The sequence below is a fragment of the Hyaena hyaena genome, unplaced genomic scaffold (assembly GCF_003009895.1).
Source record: "Hyaena hyaena isolate Hyena2069 unplaced genomic scaffold, ASM300989v1 scaffold_911, whole genome shotgun sequence".
Lineage (NCBI taxonomy): Eukaryota > Metazoa > Chordata > Mammalia > Carnivora > Hyaenidae > Hyaena > Hyaena hyaena.
In genome coordinates, this window is record NW_024081542.1 from 614236 (window position 1) to 633166 (window position 18931).

General features: G+C 51.5%; 1 protein-coding gene and 1 pseudogene across 1 annotated transcript in view; both read left to right on the forward strand.

Moving 5' to 3' along the window:
* The window catches only part of CACNA1B (calcium voltage-gated channel subunit alpha1 B), a 196237-nt gene that overhangs the window by 71642 nt on the left and 105664 nt on the right, over positions 1–18931 (forward strand). Inside the window, exons 13-16 of the mRNA XM_039220724.1 lie at positions 4209–4321; positions 6469–6600; positions 6826–6898; positions 15975–16092. Of these exons, the coding sequence (XP_039076655.1) occupies positions 4209–4321; positions 6469–6600; positions 6826–6898; positions 15975–16092 (436 nt within the window). The remainder of the gene's footprint in view (positions 1–4208; positions 4322–6468; positions 6601–6825; positions 6899–15974; positions 16093–18931) is intronic.
* On the forward strand, positions 12794–13287 carry LOC120222771 (annotated as a pseudogene).

Below are 18931 nucleotides of genomic sequence, written 5' to 3' on the forward strand. Positions count from 1 at the left end.
AAAAAAAAAGAAAGAAAGAAAGTCATCCTATAGACCGGGAGAGGCCTTTGACAGAGGGGAGGCCTGTCCTGTTCAGGCCCAGACTTGTGGGGGTTCCAGCCACAGGCTATTCCCCATCTGCAGGACATCCCACTCTGCTCCCCTGACCCTGTCTGTAGAATCTTACGATCACTGAAGGGGCTGTGACCTGCTGTATACCTGGCACAATAATCTTTTAAATGTGCTGCTGCCCCGTGGGGGTCTCAGTGTCCCCAGCAGAGCTCAAGGCGGCTGTGACCCTGATCCTTTCCTGTCCTGCAGATCTGGCTGCGGGCAGCTTGGCACATGGTTCAGGGGAGGACTGACAGGCCGCGATGGTCCAGCCCTCCTTGTGGGGCTGCGGGGGGGGGGGAAGGGGGCGTGGGCCTAGCCTGGGTCCCTTCACCAACCTCTGGAGGTCAGGGAAGCCTCGAAGGCAGGTGTCCCCAGAACTCACTGGGACAGAGCCCAGGAAGTGGCACAGGCCTTCCCAGGCCAGCAGAGTATGTGAACACCTCTCTGGTGCTGAGTGCAGAGCCCAGAGACGCGTTCTGACCCACTAGAGGCGTTCAGTGAGATGCGGCAGTGCCCTCCCCAAGGCACGCTCGCACCTCTGCAGAGTTCTCAGGAGCCGGGGGGAGCCTGAACGTAGGCAGAAGTAAAACTTCAACTTGAAAATTCAGTGTGACTTTGACTTTTTCTGTCCGTGGAGTTGACAGAACATTGTGTCCATGGCTTTGTTAAATCCTCGCAAGGACTCCCACTTTGTAGATGAGTAACTGGAGATGTGGTGTGATTGGCCCAAGGCTGCCCAGCTACTTCGTGGGGGAGGCAGTGTGGACCCAGGAGTTCTGGCCCTGGACCAGCGGGTTTATGCCACGCAAGGCTGCCTGATCTCTGTGGGGAAGTGGGGGCGGTGGCTGCCCAGGGCGTGCTCTGAGACACGGACACCTGCGTCCGTGAGGCACGCCTTCTTGTCCTTTGCCGTCTGAGTTACAAGGAAGGGCTGTAGTTCACATAGGCCAGAGGACACCCAAAGAGCTGAAGTGATTTCAGAGAATCCTTAAACTTGTCCTTAAACTTGGAAACGTATTTGTGTCTTCCTGTTTGAACTAACTGGATCCCAGGACATGGGACTAACTTACACATAAGCTAACAAATTATTCCAAAGTTTAGCAGCATAGAGTATGTCTACTGTCTCATAGTTTTCTAGATCAGGAGTCCAGGCTTGACTCAACTGAGTGCCTGTGGCCAGGGTCTCTCAAGGAGGTCACAGTCACACTGACAGCCGGATGCCGTTATTTCAAGCCTGGATAAGGACTGGAGAATTTGCTTTCAGGCTCATCACATGGCTGTTGATAGGACAGGACTTGGATGACCAGCCTCCAAGCTCACTCACATGGCTGGTGGCAGGCCTCAATCTCAGTCACATGGGCATCTCCTGACTCTGCGTGTGTGTCCTGATGACATGGCAGCTTGTGACCTGAGAGAGAGAGACTGAGAGAACCCAAGACAGAGACACAGAAGCCCAGTCTCCAAGAGATGACCCATCAGTTTTGCTTTATTCTGTTTGTTAGAAGCGGGTCACTTGGCCCAGGCCGTGTTTAACAGGGGGGCGGGGGTATATTGCCCAGGGGCGTGAAACCCAGGAGGCAAGTGTCACTGGGGGCCGTCTTAGAGGCTCCCTGCCGCAGTCGACCCTCTGGCCCAGAGTGATTCCTATCCTTGTCAGTGTGAAATGCACCCACCTCCTTCTGCTTCCCCAGCCACATCCATCGTAGCATCAGCTCGGAGTCCAGGGCCTCGTCATCCAAATCAGGCCAGGATATAGTCCAGGCTCTTCAAGGACAGCTGCTCAGTCCCTCTCCACCCATGGACGTGGTGAACTAAAGAGACAAGATATCACCCACCTGGTGATGGGATGAGCATGGGTACCTGCTGTAGACAGTCCTGTTCAGAGGGGACAGCAGGATGCACAAGGAGTCCTGGCCCATAGAAGTTCTGGAATCCAGTTGGGAAAAGTTGGAAATACCAGGATTAGCTCTTAAGGCCTAGAAAGCTCCTTGGGCTTTTGATTTTAGCCTCTGTGTCACCTTTCTTGTTCCAGGAAAGCTAACATATGTTTTCAGCTAGACAGTTCTCTCAGCCGGCTTCCTACCAATAGAATTTTGGGAATCCAAAGGCCTATTTTTTGTCTTGTACTGTCTCTGTCTCTTTCAACCCAAGCTGGTGACGTTCCTGCATAACTAAGTCTTTTCAGAGCACGGTGGGTATGTTGTGAGTCTTCCCGGAATTCACTCCGTTTGACAAAAGCGGTACCTACACTAGCGATCGGCCCTTCCCTGCTGGGTGCTGGTGCTGAGCGGACTGAGGCAGGTGCACGTTTGTGCCCCGGAGGACTTGCTGCTCAACGGGCTGACTTGTGAGGCACACCTCTGTCTCTGTGGGGCTAGAACGTGGGACGGAACAGGGCTCTCGGGCTCCCACAGTGTCACAGTTGTGCCCCTGCCCTGGCTTTTTCTTTGGACTTTGCCATTTCCTAATGTGGCACTGTTTGCTGTCTGGAGAGGCTGAGCATTTCCAGAGCTGTCGGGTCCTGTATGATAGCACTTCCCTGTGCGTCTCCCTCTTCCCACCCTGACTGTGTAGCAGGGAGACCCTGGCAGAACCCGCAGACTCTGCTTGGAAGTCTCAGAGGCCTGCCGGTTTGTGCAGCATGCTTTTGTCTTTTCACATAACTGCGGGCAGCAGTGCGGCTGAACTTCTGCCCATGCACAACCGCGCTCCCTTTAGTTTCTTGCCAATGTCCTCGCTGTCCCCCAGACCCTTATGTGAAGCGTTCACACTCCCTCACTATCCAGGATCCACAAATAGTGTGTTGAGGGCACTGCAGGCTCTCGCTGACGTGCTGCTCGGTGCCCATTCTCTGGCTCCAAAACCACTCCTACATTGCAGGGTTATTGAAGAGTGCTCCACTTCTGTCTCCAAAATGTGTATTGGTTTTTCTTCATGTGTAACAAATCACCCCAAAGCTTAGTGGCTTAAAAAACAAACACTTGTCTCTCATTTTGGTGGGTCAGGAGTCAGCCACTTTCCTGGGGGGCCCCCAACTGTCATTCCTCCACGAGACTGCAGTCACCACAGGCTCTTGGGGGCGGGGAGCTCATGCCTAAGCCCTTGCTCATAGCTGACAGGCCTCAGTTCCTGGTCACAGGGGCCTCTCCTCATGCCCCACAACATGGCAGTTGGTGACCCACAGCAGAGCCGAGAGCACGAAGGAAGCCCTTCCTTGTAACCTAATCTCAGAGTTGACAGCCCATCACTTCTGTCACATTCTGTTTGCTAGAAGTGAGTCACTAGGTCCAACCCGCCCTTCAGGGACAAGGCTATTCAAGGAGGGGGGAGACATCAAGAGGTGAGAAGTCGCCGTGGGCCATCTCAGGGGACACCTGCATCATGAACAGACGGGAACACGTTCTGAAGACGGAGCTGCTGGAAGACTAGCAATAGGAGAGTAGATTTAAGAAACGGTGCTCACCAGCCCCCGACAAACGTCTGGGCGCTGCGTGTGTGCTGTGAATTGGCGGAGGCGCTCAGGTTGCCAGCAGCAGGCGGTGGCAGGCTTGTCCCGCCGTCGTGCTGCCAGGGTAAAAAGAGGCGTGCAGCTCTCGGGCTTCCCGGGAGTGGGCGGGGCGCCAGAGGCTCTCGGAACCATGCCTTTGTGTTCAAGGTGGAGAAGTATGCGGATGGCCGTGCACGTGGGATGGCCCACAGCGGGTGCGCCTGCCGGACCAGACGTCGGGTTAACGGGCCAGGGTCAGACTGTACAAGAGGCTCCAGCCATGCCTCAGGGCCTTGGTCCTGGCACAGTCAGCAGTTTCGCAGTGCCCTGGGAGACTGTTGGCGTTAGGCCGACCTGGCTTGCAGGTGGTCTGGAAACCAGGAGGCCTGCCCACACTCCACATCCCGTGTCCCCTTGGTATGTCCGGGGTGGTCATGTTGGGGCGCAGGTGAGCACCAGGACTGGTGGGTGCCCCCCAAGGGCTGCAGGAGCTCAGGGTGAGGCGTGTGCCTTGTGCTGCGGGTGCTGGGAGTGATCCTGCTGTACACACGCCAGGACGCTTGCCTGCAGATGCACACGTGTGGGACTCGTGTGCGTGCGCCTGAGGCTGACCCCGTCTACACTGCAGGTCATTGTGGGGAGCATCTTTGAAGTGGTCTGGGCTGCCATCAAGCCGGGAACCTCCTTCGGGATCAGCGTGCTGCGCGCACTCCGGTTGCTGCGGATCTTCAAAGTCACAAAGTATGTCACCTGTGTGCTCCTGGGTGGAGGGGCGACGGGGAATGCAGGTCTCATGTGAGACTGGTCAACACAGCGTGCTTGTTCCTAGGGATTCATGGTGCTGGCCTTGAACTCAGCTGTCTGGAACCTCTTTCTGTGCTTATAATAATGGTTTAAATACAAAAGATGCTTATAAAACACACTCCCAGCATGGCTTTGTCTTGGCCCTGGGGGCCCGTCTCTCCCCAGGGTTGTTCCCGACTTGCTGGCAGGGTCCCTCGTTTGCTGCTCCCCACAGTTTCATGCGGTCCCCTCTTTTGAAACCAGCAGTCCCATCTTTCAACCTTCAAAGTATTGCTTTGCTTCCCAGTTAATACAGGAAATAAAAGCTATCAGATGGAAGTTTTTTTATTTTTTATCATCCCAGCCCCAAATCTACCCACCTTCCCTGAAGGCACCAGAGAGGGAGGGAAACCTCAGCTGACTTTGACCTTCCAACCTAAACACCTGGTTCCCACAGGCCTGCTGTCTCCCTGTGCCTGACGCGGCCCCGTTTAGGCCGTGGCGAGAGGACAGTGACAGGCTTGTGTTTTCAGTTCCGTTCCACTTGGTTCTTTACGTAACCCTGGTAAAGGCTTGCTCCATTCTGCCATGAGGGGGTGAGGTCCGTGTAGAGGTGTGATGCAGTTACTGAGTGCTGGGCCAGGGTTCTAGTGGTGGGAGGAGGGGGAACGCCTCACCCACAGCTGTCTTTCCAGCAGTGCAGGCTGCTGTGCCACACAGCACGTCAGGGGCCTCACCTGCCCAGAGTTTTTGGACTCCTGTGCCGTGAGCAGGTAGCCCACACGTGCTCCAGCACAGGTTTCCGTGCGGTGTCCCCTGCAGCCTGGGCTCCAGGTCACCCCTCCAGTGACCTCTCAGAGCCTCACTGATCTCCTCAGGGTAGATGGGAGTTCTTTTGGTCTTTTCCAGTTTGTTTTAAATCCAAACCTAAGACCATTTGAAGACATGATGGTGTCACTGCAGGAGAGTTTTGGGCAAGAGTTTGGCCTCGCTGGCTGCACAAACGCTGCTGGATGCCTCCTGCCGTCTGCTGTCCATCCTCCGTCACTTCCATGTGCGATGCTAGCACATCACACTGGGAGGTGACTGCAGAGGCTGTCTTCACCTTAGCTGCCGGGCTTGGTGTCTTAGGGGCTCCTTCCAGAAACCAGGTGGCCCCTATCCCGAGGTGGGCTGGCTTTTCCAGAGTCTTCCAGCCCATCTTCCACGAACCCTTGAGTCCCTTATAAGAGAATCCATGAAAGACAGGTGAGACTCTGTGACATTGGCACCAGGGAGGACAGGCTTTGAGGGCCCAGGGACGCCCAGTGGCAGGGTGAGCACAGGTGCCCCCCCACCTTTCCAGGGTGATAGAACAGCATGTGCAGAGACACAGAGCCATGTGGCAGCCGTGTGTCCTGGCCTCTCCTAGGGAGGAGCTCTGCAGACACAGGCGTGGGGTTGGGAGCCCCAGTCACTCAGTGAGTGAGCTGTCAACAGCCAGGCCACCAGCAGACTTCAGTGGGGCCTGTGTGCCTGGATCCAGCTGAATGAAAGGGACACAGTCTCTGGCCTCCAGGAGCATTTGAAGAGTGCGGCGGAGGGGTGGTCACTGTGGGATGCCAGGAGATGGTCTTGCAGTGCTGTCCGCCTACGCCACGCTGTGTCCCAGGCCCTTGGTGAGGGGGACATTCACGCTGGGTTTGCACCGCCCGTCACGGCGCTGAAGACCTGCTCGGTGAGGGCCGCTGGGCCGATCGTCGTCTGGTGCGGCTCATTCTCCACTCGTGGTCTGAGCGGAGGCATCTGGAGGCTGCTCGGGTGCTGAGGGGTGGAGAGAGGTTATGCACCATTCTGCCGGGCAAAGTAGCAAGGGCAGCTTTGGGAGACAAGGGCGAGTCCAGCCCTGGACGCTGGGGACTCCCCCGTCCGTCTGGAGCGCCTGGTGGGGGAATCGGGAACTCTGGGCAAGAACTCTCCCCGCCCGTCCCGGTGTGGGGCCCTTGGGGTGAGAGGGTCCCGGGAGCCACGGGTGTGACAGTGGGGGTCGAGAGCGGGGCGCCGGCCTGAGCCTCGGGCCCCAGTGGGTGTGGCCAGGTGCACGCTGAGCCCGCCCGCCCCAGCAGGTACTGGAGCTCGCTGCGGAACCTGGTGGTGTCTCTGCTCAACTCCATGAGGTCTATCATCAGCCTCCTTTTCCTGCTCTTCCTGTTCATCGTGGTCTTCGCTCTGCTGGGCATGCAGCTGTTCGGAGGGCAGTAAGTGGGCCCTCGGGCGCGTCTGAAGCTGGGGGCCGGGCGGGGGAGGCAGAGCCCGGAGCCAGTGCGCTGCCCAGGCCCCTCCACCTCTCTTCCACCTGGAGGTCCCCCGGGAGGGCAGCGGCGCCAAGCACACGGCCCCCCACAGCCTGGGGCAGCGTCGCATGCGCGTGCCCCTGGGTCCTGGTGGTGCCGCCTCCTCCCAAGATTTCTTATTTTCCTCAGGTTCAACTTTCAAGATGAGACCCCGACAACCAACTTTGACACCTTCCCGGCGGCCATCCTTACCGTCTTCCAGGTAAAGCTCCTGGTTCGCTTGGCTCTCTAGGTGCTGGGAAGGCAGCCTTCCCTGTCAGCACCTTGCTAGTGCCTCAGCACAACCTGGACAGCCAACATTTTAGACAGAACTTTCCAGAAAACAGAAGAGAACAAGTGGGAGATGAGCATAGGAAGGTCTCCAGCATGTAGGCCTCCAGTCCCTGGGGCCCTGCTACCAGGTCTAGGACCTAGTTCTGGAGGGAAGCTGGGTGCTGTGATGCTGTCCCAACAAGCATGTGTAGCTCCCTGGGGGGACCCAACTGTCTAGTGGCCATTGGACTTCAAGCCACCAACTTATGTCTCAGCCCCTAGAACCTGGAGTCATAGCTGTCTTTGACCCTTTGAGAATAAAACAACAAAGCGCTACCTAAGCTTCTCCCTCCTGTATGTCAGGTCCAGTGGCCCTTTTGTTCTTTTTTTGTCTGGAAAACATGCTCACCACGGCTCCTTGGGACACTCAGGCTCTTGGCCCATGTCCTCTGTGATGCAAACCTTGTCAACTCAGGTGATCTCTGCCCTCTTGGAGGGTTCCCTTTTGAAGCATTTAGCACTTTGCCCCTTGCAGGGCCGTAGCAGCCCTGATGCCCCCCACAACCGACCTCACCGATAGGATAATGCCAAATGTTTCTGTCTTATGAAACTTTGGACGCCATACCTGCGATTGAGCAGGATGAGGTGGGTTATTGTTTTGTCCATGATGACTCTTAGGGAAGCCCAAAAGGCCGTGTGTGCACAGGCCAGGGACTCAGCTTGGCCCCTTGGTCTCTGGGGCTACCAGATTAGGGCCTCTAGCAGAGGGTGGCCATGACCTTTCCTGTGCATGCAGTCTGCTCAGCGAAGGGAAGGAGCACCTTCCTCCTGTGGGTCACGAGGGCTGCTCAGTGAGCTCTCAAAAGTCAGGCAAGGGGAATCGGCAGGAGTGTGCTCCAGACACAGTGCAGGAAGGCGAGTGGAGTCTGGAGCAGTGAAGGCACAGGGTTTGTGGCAGAAGGACTGGGGCTGATGGAGGCCAGGCTGGATGGGCCTTCCTTGCCAGGCCCAGAGGCTGTGGCTAGCAGGAGGTGTCCCAGGGGCTCCCGAGGCAGGGAGGTGATATGATCGACGGGGCTCTGCTTTGTTCTGTTTGTTGCAAGAAAGGAGCCCAATGAGGTTCATGGTGCTGGTATAGGACAGAGGGGGAAGAGGAGGTCAAAGCGAGGGGAAAAGATGGCTCTGGTTTAGACCTTAGACCCCTTTGCCTCTGAATACGGCAATAAGTATCTAATAAATACACATAGAAATTAAAAGGACCCAGCCACGCAGAAAACAAACTGTGGGCCAGAAACCGAACAGTGATGAGAGACGCAGAGCCTCGGGCACATGGAATGTGGTCTGTGCAAGGCAGGTGGGCTCGGTGTCAGAAGCACCCATGTGGGGCCTGCCTGGCCTGGCACTGGGGAAGGCATGTGGCCCTCTGAGGAGCAGAGGAACAGAGCTGAGAGAAGGCAATTATGGCCGGAGGAGGCTGAGAAGATCTCAAGGGCAGACGACGGGCCAGGCCAGAGCCATATCTTCCATGGATGGGGCTGGATGGGGACCTGAGACCCTAAGATAGGAGCTCCTGCTTCTGAATAGGGCAGGGGGCACAGGAAGAGCACATGGCCTTATGGTGAACCTGCAGACTGCACCCTGGTAAGGCTGACCCTGGTGAAGCTGACCTCACAGAAGAGGGCTGACAACATGTGCAGTTGGAAGGTGAGCTCACTCCTAAAGAAACAGGAATAACAGAAGAAATCCAGGTGACTTTGCACCCAATGTGCTTGAGAGCTATAGAGTGTTAGGGGAAGAACTCGTAATATATGACACAAAATTACAAAAGAAAAGTACCTAAGAACCAAGAATAGGTCAATATGAAAAAGAACTAAGCAGAAATCCTAGAAATGCAAAATATAGCTATTTAAATTAAAAAACAAACAAACAAACAAAGGTAAACTATACACTGGATATGACCCAAGAAAGGATGGGTGCAGTGGAAGCTGAGGAGGAGCCGAGTCAACTGCACCACGTTGGGTGAGACCTGCTGAGTCCTAGAGCGTGCGTGCTCAGGGAGCTGCTCAGGGTGAGCAGTGGCGATGCTAGATCTAGGCATGTTGTGTTAAAGAGGAAATCTTAAAAACAACTGTAGAGGGGCGCCTGGGTGGCTTAGTCGGTTAAGCGTCCGACTTTCGCTTAGGTCATGATCTCACGGTTCGTGGGTTCAAGCCCCGCGTCGGGCTCTGTGCTGACTGCCAGCTCAGAGCCTGGAGCCTGTTTCAGAGTCTGTGTCTCCCTCTCTCTCTGACCCTCCCTGCTCACGCTGTCTCTCTCTATCCTAGAAATAAATAAAAATAAAAACAACAACAACAACTGTAGAAAGAGATTTCCTACAGGAGAAGGACAGCCTGATGGCAGAGGGTTGGGGGGGTAAGTTTGAAATACTGGGGGACAGCCCCTGTCACCCTGGAATGCCAACCCGGAGAGACGAGGTTCAAGCATGAGCTAGCCCTGGACACGTTCAGATGCTAATATGGAGAGTCACTAACCCCCCGATTGCCGAAAGCACTGCAGACGTGTGTACATTTAGTAAAGCCAATGATTTAGAAGAAAAAGAGAACATTATACTCACCCAAGAAGAATTTAAAAATCTTAACTGTTTCAGAAATTGAATAATTAAAAACCTACCCCCTCTAAGCCACCATGTTCTGCTAATTTTATGAGTGAATTCTACTAAATATTTAAGAAAGATATTATTCCAATTTTATACACATGACTCCAAAGAAGATAAAAAGGTTGGCACCAAGCTCATCTTATGAGACTAGAATAACCTGGATATAAAAAACCATAACCAAATTAATGTGAATGTGCTCTATGGTGAGTTATAGGCAGAGACCACAGAAGGGGGAGTTGCCACACAAGGAAAACGTTTATTTGCAGTAAATAAGGAGATCATGGGGAATAACTAACAAAGCTGTGACTCCCCATCTGAGGTGAGTGTGCTCCTTCGATATGAATATTCAGAAAGGGGAGCTTTGTCCACATATACAGAGGTGGGCATAAGTCACTCAGGCCTGTACACACACCATCTGCTATGCTAGTGAGGGTTGTACTCCACCTTAGAAGGAGATTTTCACATTAAAACAAGGTAAAGAGGTAAAGGCAACTGCCTCACATAGCATGGCCCACCTGCACAGGTGGGAGTTTGTGATTGGGCTCAAGCTGGTCTAGGCTGGCTGAGCTCTTCCTGTTATTTGCCTCTGAAAAGTTAAGGCTAACATGCATGTGAAGAAGAAGGGGGGACAGTGAGGGTTTTGCTGGTGACACAACTAGACAAGGATAATCAAAAATATATAGGTTGTGATCACAAACCCAGAGGCAGAAGAGAAACAATAATCAAATCTAGATTTGCTTACAAATTATCATCGTGATCAACTTGAGTTAATCCTAGAAATGCAAGATGACTTAGCATTAGAAAGTCTATTAATGGAATTCATCATCTTAGCTGACTGAAGGATTAAAAAAAGCCCTATGTGATCAGAAAAAGCACGTGAACCCAACAAGAGCATGGCACCGAGCGAGAGAACAGGAGAAACGAGATTGGGATATTGATTCCTTGTTGAGGTTGGGTGAAGAGCATGTGGGGATTCAGTATACTCTTTATGTATGTCTGAAATACACGTTTGCTAAAAAATAGAATCACATGATAAAACCCAACACTCCTTTCAAGTAAAAACTCTTAGCAGATTATGCTGCTATCAGTGGTCTTAGTGCAGTAGAACAAGAAAATATGAAACAATTTCTCTGGATTGGCAAGGAAGAAAGAATATTTGCAGCCAGAATATTTATATACACAGAAAACCTGAGTGTTGTAATTGCTGACAGTGTGGGACAATTATGTTATCCATAGAGCAAAACACGAGATTGGATTCCTACTTTGTACCAGATTTGAAATCAGTTTGGATAGATTAAGGTATAAATGTGAAAAGCAAATTTGAAACTTTAGCAGTACAAAGAGGAGTGTAATGGTACTAACTCAAGGCAGGGAAATCCTTCCTAAGATCAAGGAAGCACAGATCATAAAGGAGGAGATTGACAGATTTGACTGTTAAAATAGAAATTTCTGTGCATCAAAAGATACCATAAGAATGTTTTTAAAAAGTCACAGACTTGGGGCACCTGTGTGGCTCAGTCGGGTAAGCATCCAACTTTGGCTCAGGTCATAATCTCACGGTTCGTGAGTTCAAGACCTGCTTCGGGTTCTGTGATGACAGCTCAGAGTCTGAAGCCTGCTTCAGATTCTGTGTCTCCCTCTCTTTCTCTGCCCCTCCCCTGTTCTCTCTCTCTCTCTCTCTCACACACACACACACACACACGCACGCACGCACTCTCTCTCTCAAAAAATAAACATTGGAAAAAAAATTTTTAAGTCATAAACTTGGAGAAGACATTTTCACAGTATTAGCAAATAGCCATCAAAGGGTTAGTGTCCAGAATATATCAAGAACTTCCACAAATCAAGTAGACATTAACCAAAAGAAAGCTGGTGTAATATTAACATCAGCCAAAATGGAAGTTAAAGGGGAAAAAAAATGTTTAGTAAAAATAAAGAAGTATATTACATAACGACAAAAAGAAGACAGCAATCCTGAATCTGCCTGACCTACCAACACGGCCTAAAAATACACGGAGCGGAAACTGACAGAAGTACATGAAAGTCCACATCTTATAAGAGGTTTATAGTACATTTCTTTCAAACCATAGGATGAGACTGACAAAAGATGAGAAATTATGTGGAAGAGCTCATGAAAAACACACACGTCAGCTGACGTCTATAGAAAGAACCCTGTACCCAGCTGATAGATAGCAAACAAAACAGTCATTATAGAGCATTCATGGAAATTGACCACATGTTAGGTCACCCAGGAAATTCCTACAGGTACTGAAGAATTGTTATCCAATAGGGTACGTTCTTGATATAATTTAAAAAATAGAAGGGCGCCTGGGTGGCTTAGTCGGTTAAGCGTCCGACTTTCGCTTAGGTCATGATCTCGCGGTTCATGGGTTCGAGCCCTGCGTCAGGCTCTGTGCTGACTGCCGGCTCAGAGCCTGGAGCCTGTTTCAGTCTGTGACTCCCCCTCTCTCTCTGACCCTCCCCTGCTCACGCTGTCTCTCTCTCTCTCTCTCTCCTAGAAATAAATAAAACATTTAAAAAAATAAAAAAATAAAAAATAGAAACCATTAGTAAAAAGTTATTTAAAATCTTCCCCATATTTGAAAGCTGAAGGACCAAGTTAAAGAAGACATCAACAATGGACAGTATGAAATACTTAGACAAATAATAATATCAAAACTTATGGGATGAAGCTGAAGCAATACTTAGAGGAAAATGTATAATCTGAAATGCAATTACCAAATAAAAGAGGGGCACCTGGGTGGCTCAGTCAGTTAAGCATCCAACTTCGGCTCAGGTCATGATCTCTCCGTTAGTGAGTTTGAGCCCCGCAAAATTTTTTGTCTCTGTCTCAAAAATAAATAAAAGTTAACAAATATTTTTTAATGTTTAGTTTTGAGCAAGAGAGAGAGACAAAGCACGAGTGGGTGAGGAGCTGAGAGAGAGGGAGACCTAGAATCTGAAGCAGGCCCCAGGCTCCAAGCCATCAGCACAGAGCCCGATGTGGAGCTTGAACTCACAAACCACGAGATCATGACCTGAACTGAAGTTAGACGCTTAACTGACTGAGACACCCAGGCGCCCCTAAAAAAATATTTTTTATAAAAATAAAGACTAAAAATAAACTAGTTACTCATCTTAACCTAGAAAAGAGTCTCTGGTGGTGAAGTCTAGAGGAGATATGCTGAAATGGCACCTTGCAAGGGGAAAGAAAAGAAGGAAGAACAAGTCATCAGCCTTGGACCTCAGGTAGCTAAAGGAGAAAATGTGTTCGGTGTGTGCCACATCTTTTCATCCTTTAATGACACTTTTGTCCATATCACCAATCTTTCTGGCAAGGAAACCATTTGCCATGTGACTGATGGATGAAGCTAAAGGCTGATGGAGATGAGTCCTCTCCCTACACTGCCATGTGGCTGCCCAGGATGTAGCCCAGAGGTGCAAGGAGCTGGGCCTCACTGCTCCACATCAAACTCCAGACCACAGGAGGAGATGAACCAAGACCCCTGGACCTCGGGCCCAGTCAGTCCTCAGAGCGCTTGCCTGCTCAGGAATGAAGATTGGGTGGATTGAGGATGTCACCCCCATCCCCTCTGATAGCACCCTCAGGAAGGGGGGTCGCTGTCTGTGAACAGGATTCCTCAAATTATTGTTTTCTCTTAATAAATTGCCTTTGTGTAAGCTAAAAAAAAACCTATAAAAGATTAAAGTAAACAAAAAAAAATGAAAGCAGGAAAAAATGGTTAATAAGCAGACATTAGTGGCACAAAACTAAAACATCAAGAAAACAAAATCATAAAAAGCTTGTTCTCAAGAAGATTAATGAAGTAGATAATACTATAGCAAGACTGATCAAGAAAAAAAAGCACAAATAAAAAGTATAGCCCAAAAATGAGCTGTAACTACAGGAAAGGGAGAGATTTTTTTTTTTTAAATCCCAAAGAATATTATGGTAAGAGATTTGGAAACTAAGATGAAACATGTACTTTTATAGGAAAACATCAAAGATTTAAGTTAGCTTAAGAAGAAGTTAAAAACCTGGATAATTTTATAACCATTAAAGAAAAAGTGTCTGTAAGTGCTTTTTCCCTGCCCTGGGCGTGGCAGTTTATAAGGCGATTCCTACCAAGTGCGTAAAATTCATTTGTGTTGCTGAATGCAAGATTAACACAAAAATAGAGCTTTCCTATATGATCTGATCATTCAACTAGAAAATTTAATTAAAATGAAAGATTTCATTCACAGAGGCAATGAAAGCTGTAAGGCACCCAGAAGTCTACAAACACTATGCAAGACTTTTAAGGGTGAAATTATAACTTGTTGTTAAAGGGCCTGTAGATCTGATTATGTGGAGGGTATGTTTATAATGAGGAGGCCGTAAAGTGGCAAAGGTATATGTTCTCCTAGTTCAAGCTGTGAATTCATCGTGCTCCTGATGCAAATTCCAACAGGACTGCCTTGGAATTCAGCACATTGATAGTGTGGAAGCGTCAGTGTGAATTCAGCATATTGATGGTGTGAAGAGTCAATGTCCAAGAATGGCCAGGACAATTAGGGAAGGACGGATTCGTCTCGCCACACGTCCTGCATTTTTACAAAGCGACAGCGGGGAGTATCGTGAGGCATAAAGACAAAATACCAGAGAACCCAGAAACATGACCAGGCTAAGTAGGAAGCCAGTCATATGAGGGGGATGGCATTATACCTCAAAGGGGACAGAATAGTTTAAAAAGTGGGTCTGCGAAAAATGGCTTTTCACTGGGGAAAATCTTTGCTCTTCATCCCCATGCATACGCAGAGCAGTTACCACAAACTCCAGCTGGGTTAGAAACCTAACTGCGAAAAACCAAACTTAAAAATGATTTGAAGAAAATAGAGGAGACTCTCTTCATGGCCTTCAGATGGAGTGGAATTTCTTGAGGTTCAAACAGCAGAAAGCACGGAACAAGTGACACATTTGGCTGCATCGCACTCACTTTGCCATAAAACAGAAACAAGCTGAGAATACCTCCAGTAGCTCCTGCAGACAGAGGACGTGTATGTGCAAGGACAGGCACGCAAGTGTCACAGCCCGTGCGGGGAAGATGGGGCATCCGAAACCCAAGACAGCTGAGGAGGCCCCAGAACACCACACCTGGTCAACTCACCCTCTCGCCCCTCAGATGGGGGTGTGTCCACCACAGGTGTAATTTAGGGTAAGAGATTTGGAAATCTCTTGTAAAGTCAGAGGCTGGCATGGCCAGCTGCCTGTCCGTTCCAGTTTCAGGCAGACCTTTCTTGCAGGGAAAGTCCGTAGCAAAACCCTAGAAACAGCTAAGGTGCAGTCAGGAGGCGCGTTAGTAGAAGGCTGAAGGACCGCGGCAGGGGACATGAGCAAGTGGACCTGTGTATTACAGGGATAAACTTCAAAGTACGATAATGGATGAAGATAGCAAGTTGAAGAATGATGTATGTAGTATGAAACCTTTCTGTGTGTGTTTAAAACACATGTGGCATATTTTGTTTATAGATACGTGGCATGTTGTGTGGGTAGAACCCTACTGACACGCTTCCTCACCAAGTTTGAGAGTGGGGTCACCTGTCGGGGTGACTGTGGGCAGTGATGGCAGTGGGACAGTGAGCAGCGTCCATGTTTTGAAAACAAATTTAGTGTTTATTTTTGAGAGAGAGAGAGAGCGAGCAAGAGCGGGGGAGGGGCAGAGAGAGAGGGAGACACAGAATCTGAAACAGGCTCCAGGCTCTGAGCTGTCAGCACAGGGTCCGATGTGGGGCTCGAACTCATGACCTGTGAGATTGTGACCTGAGCTGGAGTCGAACGCTCAATGGACGGAGCCACCCAGGCGCCCTGAGCAGTGTCCATTTTTATGGGTGGACACATGAATGTCTTGTTACTTGATCCTCTTGTACTTTTCCGAAAACATAGTAGCAAAGAGACACATGTTTCTCAATGGGGCAAGGATTGCATTTAGCTACCCTCATAGCTGGACCCACTGTCGCACTATCTATAAAATCACGGCCTAGGTGGTTCTGGGAGTCGGGAGTTCTGCCTCTTCAGCTCTGTCTCATTTCTCCGGCTCATTGCTATAATTCTCTTCCTTGCCCTGGCTCTCCTTTTCCTTCCAGTCGGCACCCCCTTTCCATTTTTGGAAATGCTAGAGCATATTCATTTTTTGAGGCCTCAGCAGCCATGTCTTTCTGCAAGTTTTTCTGGAGGACTCTGGGCCACCTTGGCCTACAGAAACACCATCATCCAGAAACCTGTGTGTGTGTGTGTATACACAACCATATCTTGACTCTGAGTGTGCACACGGATGTGCGTGTGGGTGGAGGTGGCCATGTAGGCATGCCTTGTGGTACTGTCCCTCCACAGATCCTAACGGGAGAGGACTGGAACGCAGTGATGTATCACGGGATCGAATCGCAAGGTGGAGTCAGCAAAGGCATGTTCTCCTCTTTTTATTTCATTGTCCTGACGCTGTTTGGAAATTGTATCCTTCTTGCAGTGTGTTAGTGCTTGGTCTGCTGGGCCCGGGAAGACTGGGGGCTGTGGGGTGTGTTGGCCGTGAATAGGAGAGGTGCCTTCTCATCGAGTGTGAACGATGGCACCTCTCCCTCCAGGGAGCTGGCTTAAGTCTAGACGGTGAATATTCTCGAGGCAGCCTGAACTTGGGAGATCTGGAGGCTGTGGGCCAAGGTGGATGGAAGCATGAGTTGTGCGTACAGTGTCCAGAGGGGGATGGTATGGTCAGTGGCAGGCTCAGGAGGGATGCTGTGGGAAGATATGGGTTTTGAACACAGGGCAGTAGGTTCCCCGCCCACCCCACCCCCCACTTTATTTTTATTTTATTTTATTTTATTTTTAAATATTTTACTTTATTTATTTTTGAGAGAGAGATAGAGACAGCATGAGCAGGGGAGGATCAGAGAGAGAGGGAGGCACAGAATCTGAAACAGGCTCCAGGCTTGAGCTAGCTGTCAGCACAGAGCCCAATGTGGGGCTTGAACCCACGAACCATGAGATCATGACCTGAGCCGAAGTCGGAAGCCCAACCGACTGAGCCACCCAGGTGCCCCCCCCACCCCCCACTTTAATTGGGTAATTAAGTTTTGGTACTGGGCTTTTAGAAACCTTCCCCTGCTGAAAATCTCATTCCTGCAGAGAAATGTAAGGCAAGGTTTCCTGTAGTGGGTGCCAGTTGAGCATGTGTTTTAGGACCTCGTGTGGGAGGTGGGTCTGTGGGGTCAGGGAGAGCCCAGCGCAGGTGACAGCTCTAACTCAGGCAGGTCACCCGAGAGAAGGGGGCTGCTGGGCTCATGATGCAGGCAGGGGGCAGGGCCGGGAGAGGCGAGGCGTGAATGTGGCCCCAGTGCTGGGGCAGTAAATTCAGGCTAAGCAGGGGCACTCAGGTTCCCAAAGTCTTCTGTATCAGAGCCGCCCACGGAGGGTTAAAGCTCAGCTTCCAGCCCAAAATGTGCATTTTTACACATTCCCCGGGGGGTGCTGGTGTTAATACTTCGGCCTGGGGACCCCGCTTAGAGATCTGCTGCGGTAAATATCCTGTAGAGCCTGGAGAAAGATCTGAGCTGCCGAAAAACACCTGTGAGCTGTCTTCTCCCAGACTGACCTGCCGGCTCTGCCTTGTCTCCCTGCACACACACCTGGACACGACCCCCCGTTGGCCCCTCCTTGCCCCTGTCTTGCTGGCTGTCATGCCGGCCTGTGACCTGTAAGATTCCAGACCTCACCCCTCTCTGCCTCCATCAGACCGTCCCTCCTGCTACAGACCCAGCAGGGCTGTACCATCTGTCAGCCCTGTGTAGTTCACGGTTCACGTCCTGGACCCCGGGGTGGGGAGCCCCGGCCCCCCTGGGAGCCTGAGAATGAGGCCTGGGAAGGAGGACCCCGGGTGCTCAGGAGGGACAGTGTTTGTTTCAGTGTTTAGCAGACAGGTGGGACCTGGGGGCTGGCTGAGAGGAGAGCCGGAAATGGCAGCCATGGTTATCAGAGAGAGAAGGAGCCTCAAGTGTTGGCTTCAAATGGCGGGGGTTGAGGGTGGGGGTGGGGAATAGCTACTGTCCAGAAGAGGTGCCCACACCCCCAGAGACTGAGCAGTGGCCTGGCGCTCTTCACAGCTAATTCTGACCTTGCGTGGTCAGGCCAGGTGTGCCAGCGGTCAGGCCTCGTGGTAGCCAACGGGCCTCAGGTGCCAGGGCACGACTTCAGTGCTGCTCTCCAGGGGAAGTCTGCTGAGACTGTCCATGGCTGTGGTTAGTGTGGGGAAGTGGCCCGGGGCCTTGGTGTCCTGTCCTCTGGTCTCTGCTGGGGCCCTCAGCAGCCTTGCCAGTGAGGCAGTGCACTGGCACATGGCACCCCCCTGAGTCTCAGGGGTGCCTCTCTGCCAGACTGCGGCCTGAGCAGCAACAGTCATCGCTGTCGGCTTCATACAAAGCTGGCTGCTTCTCAAGCCTCGCACTGGCGGGAGCAGCTGCAGCCGGGGCTGGGAGGTGAATCCCCAGGCCTGTGGTGAAAGAGCTCAGGTCTAAGAGACACAGGGCTCTGGCTGGGGTGACTTTGCCCCCAGAGGACACTGGCAGTGTCTGAGACAGTTTGGTTGTCATGGCTGAGGTGAGGGGCTGCTGCATCGGGCGGGCAGAGGCCAGGGATGCCGTTCGACATCCCATGACAAAGGGTTGCCTGGCTCCAGAAGTCAGCAGTGGCGAGGAATGAAATTAGCTGGGGAGGGCAGCCAGGGGAGGCCCAGAGAGGGCCTGAGGCACAGCTCAGAGTGCAGGCAGGGATGGTTCCGGGGAGGTGCTGCTCTGAGGTGCACAGGGGAGGAGCTTGTGGGAAAAGGCGGCTCTAGCCCCAGGAAAGTTGAAGTGACTCACGTCAGTGGCCTGACCTGGAGAGACTGGAGGAAGGCAGTGCAGAGATGTAGCTGCCCACCACAGGCCCATGTCTGTGCCATTTGGACCCCTCCTGACTGTGGGATCCTAGGTGGGTTACTTACCCTCTGTGGCCTTTGCTCACTTCTAAAAGGGGATTGAAGTAGTGCCTTGTCAGGGGGCTCCTGGAAGGGCTCACTGAGGTGGGGTAGGGGGGCTGGTGTTGTCTGCCATCAGCATGGCTTGGGTATTGTTTTTGCCACTCTAGCAGGAGGGCGCCTTGAATCAGAGGGTCCCAGGACTTCACTCTGAAAACGGAAGGGAGGAAACAACACTGAGCAGGTGTTCCTGAGCCTAGCCTGGGAAATGAAGGCACTGGTCACGGCCAGATGTGCATGTTTATGATCTGTCTTAGGTGGTCTCTGCTCACGGGACCCAAAG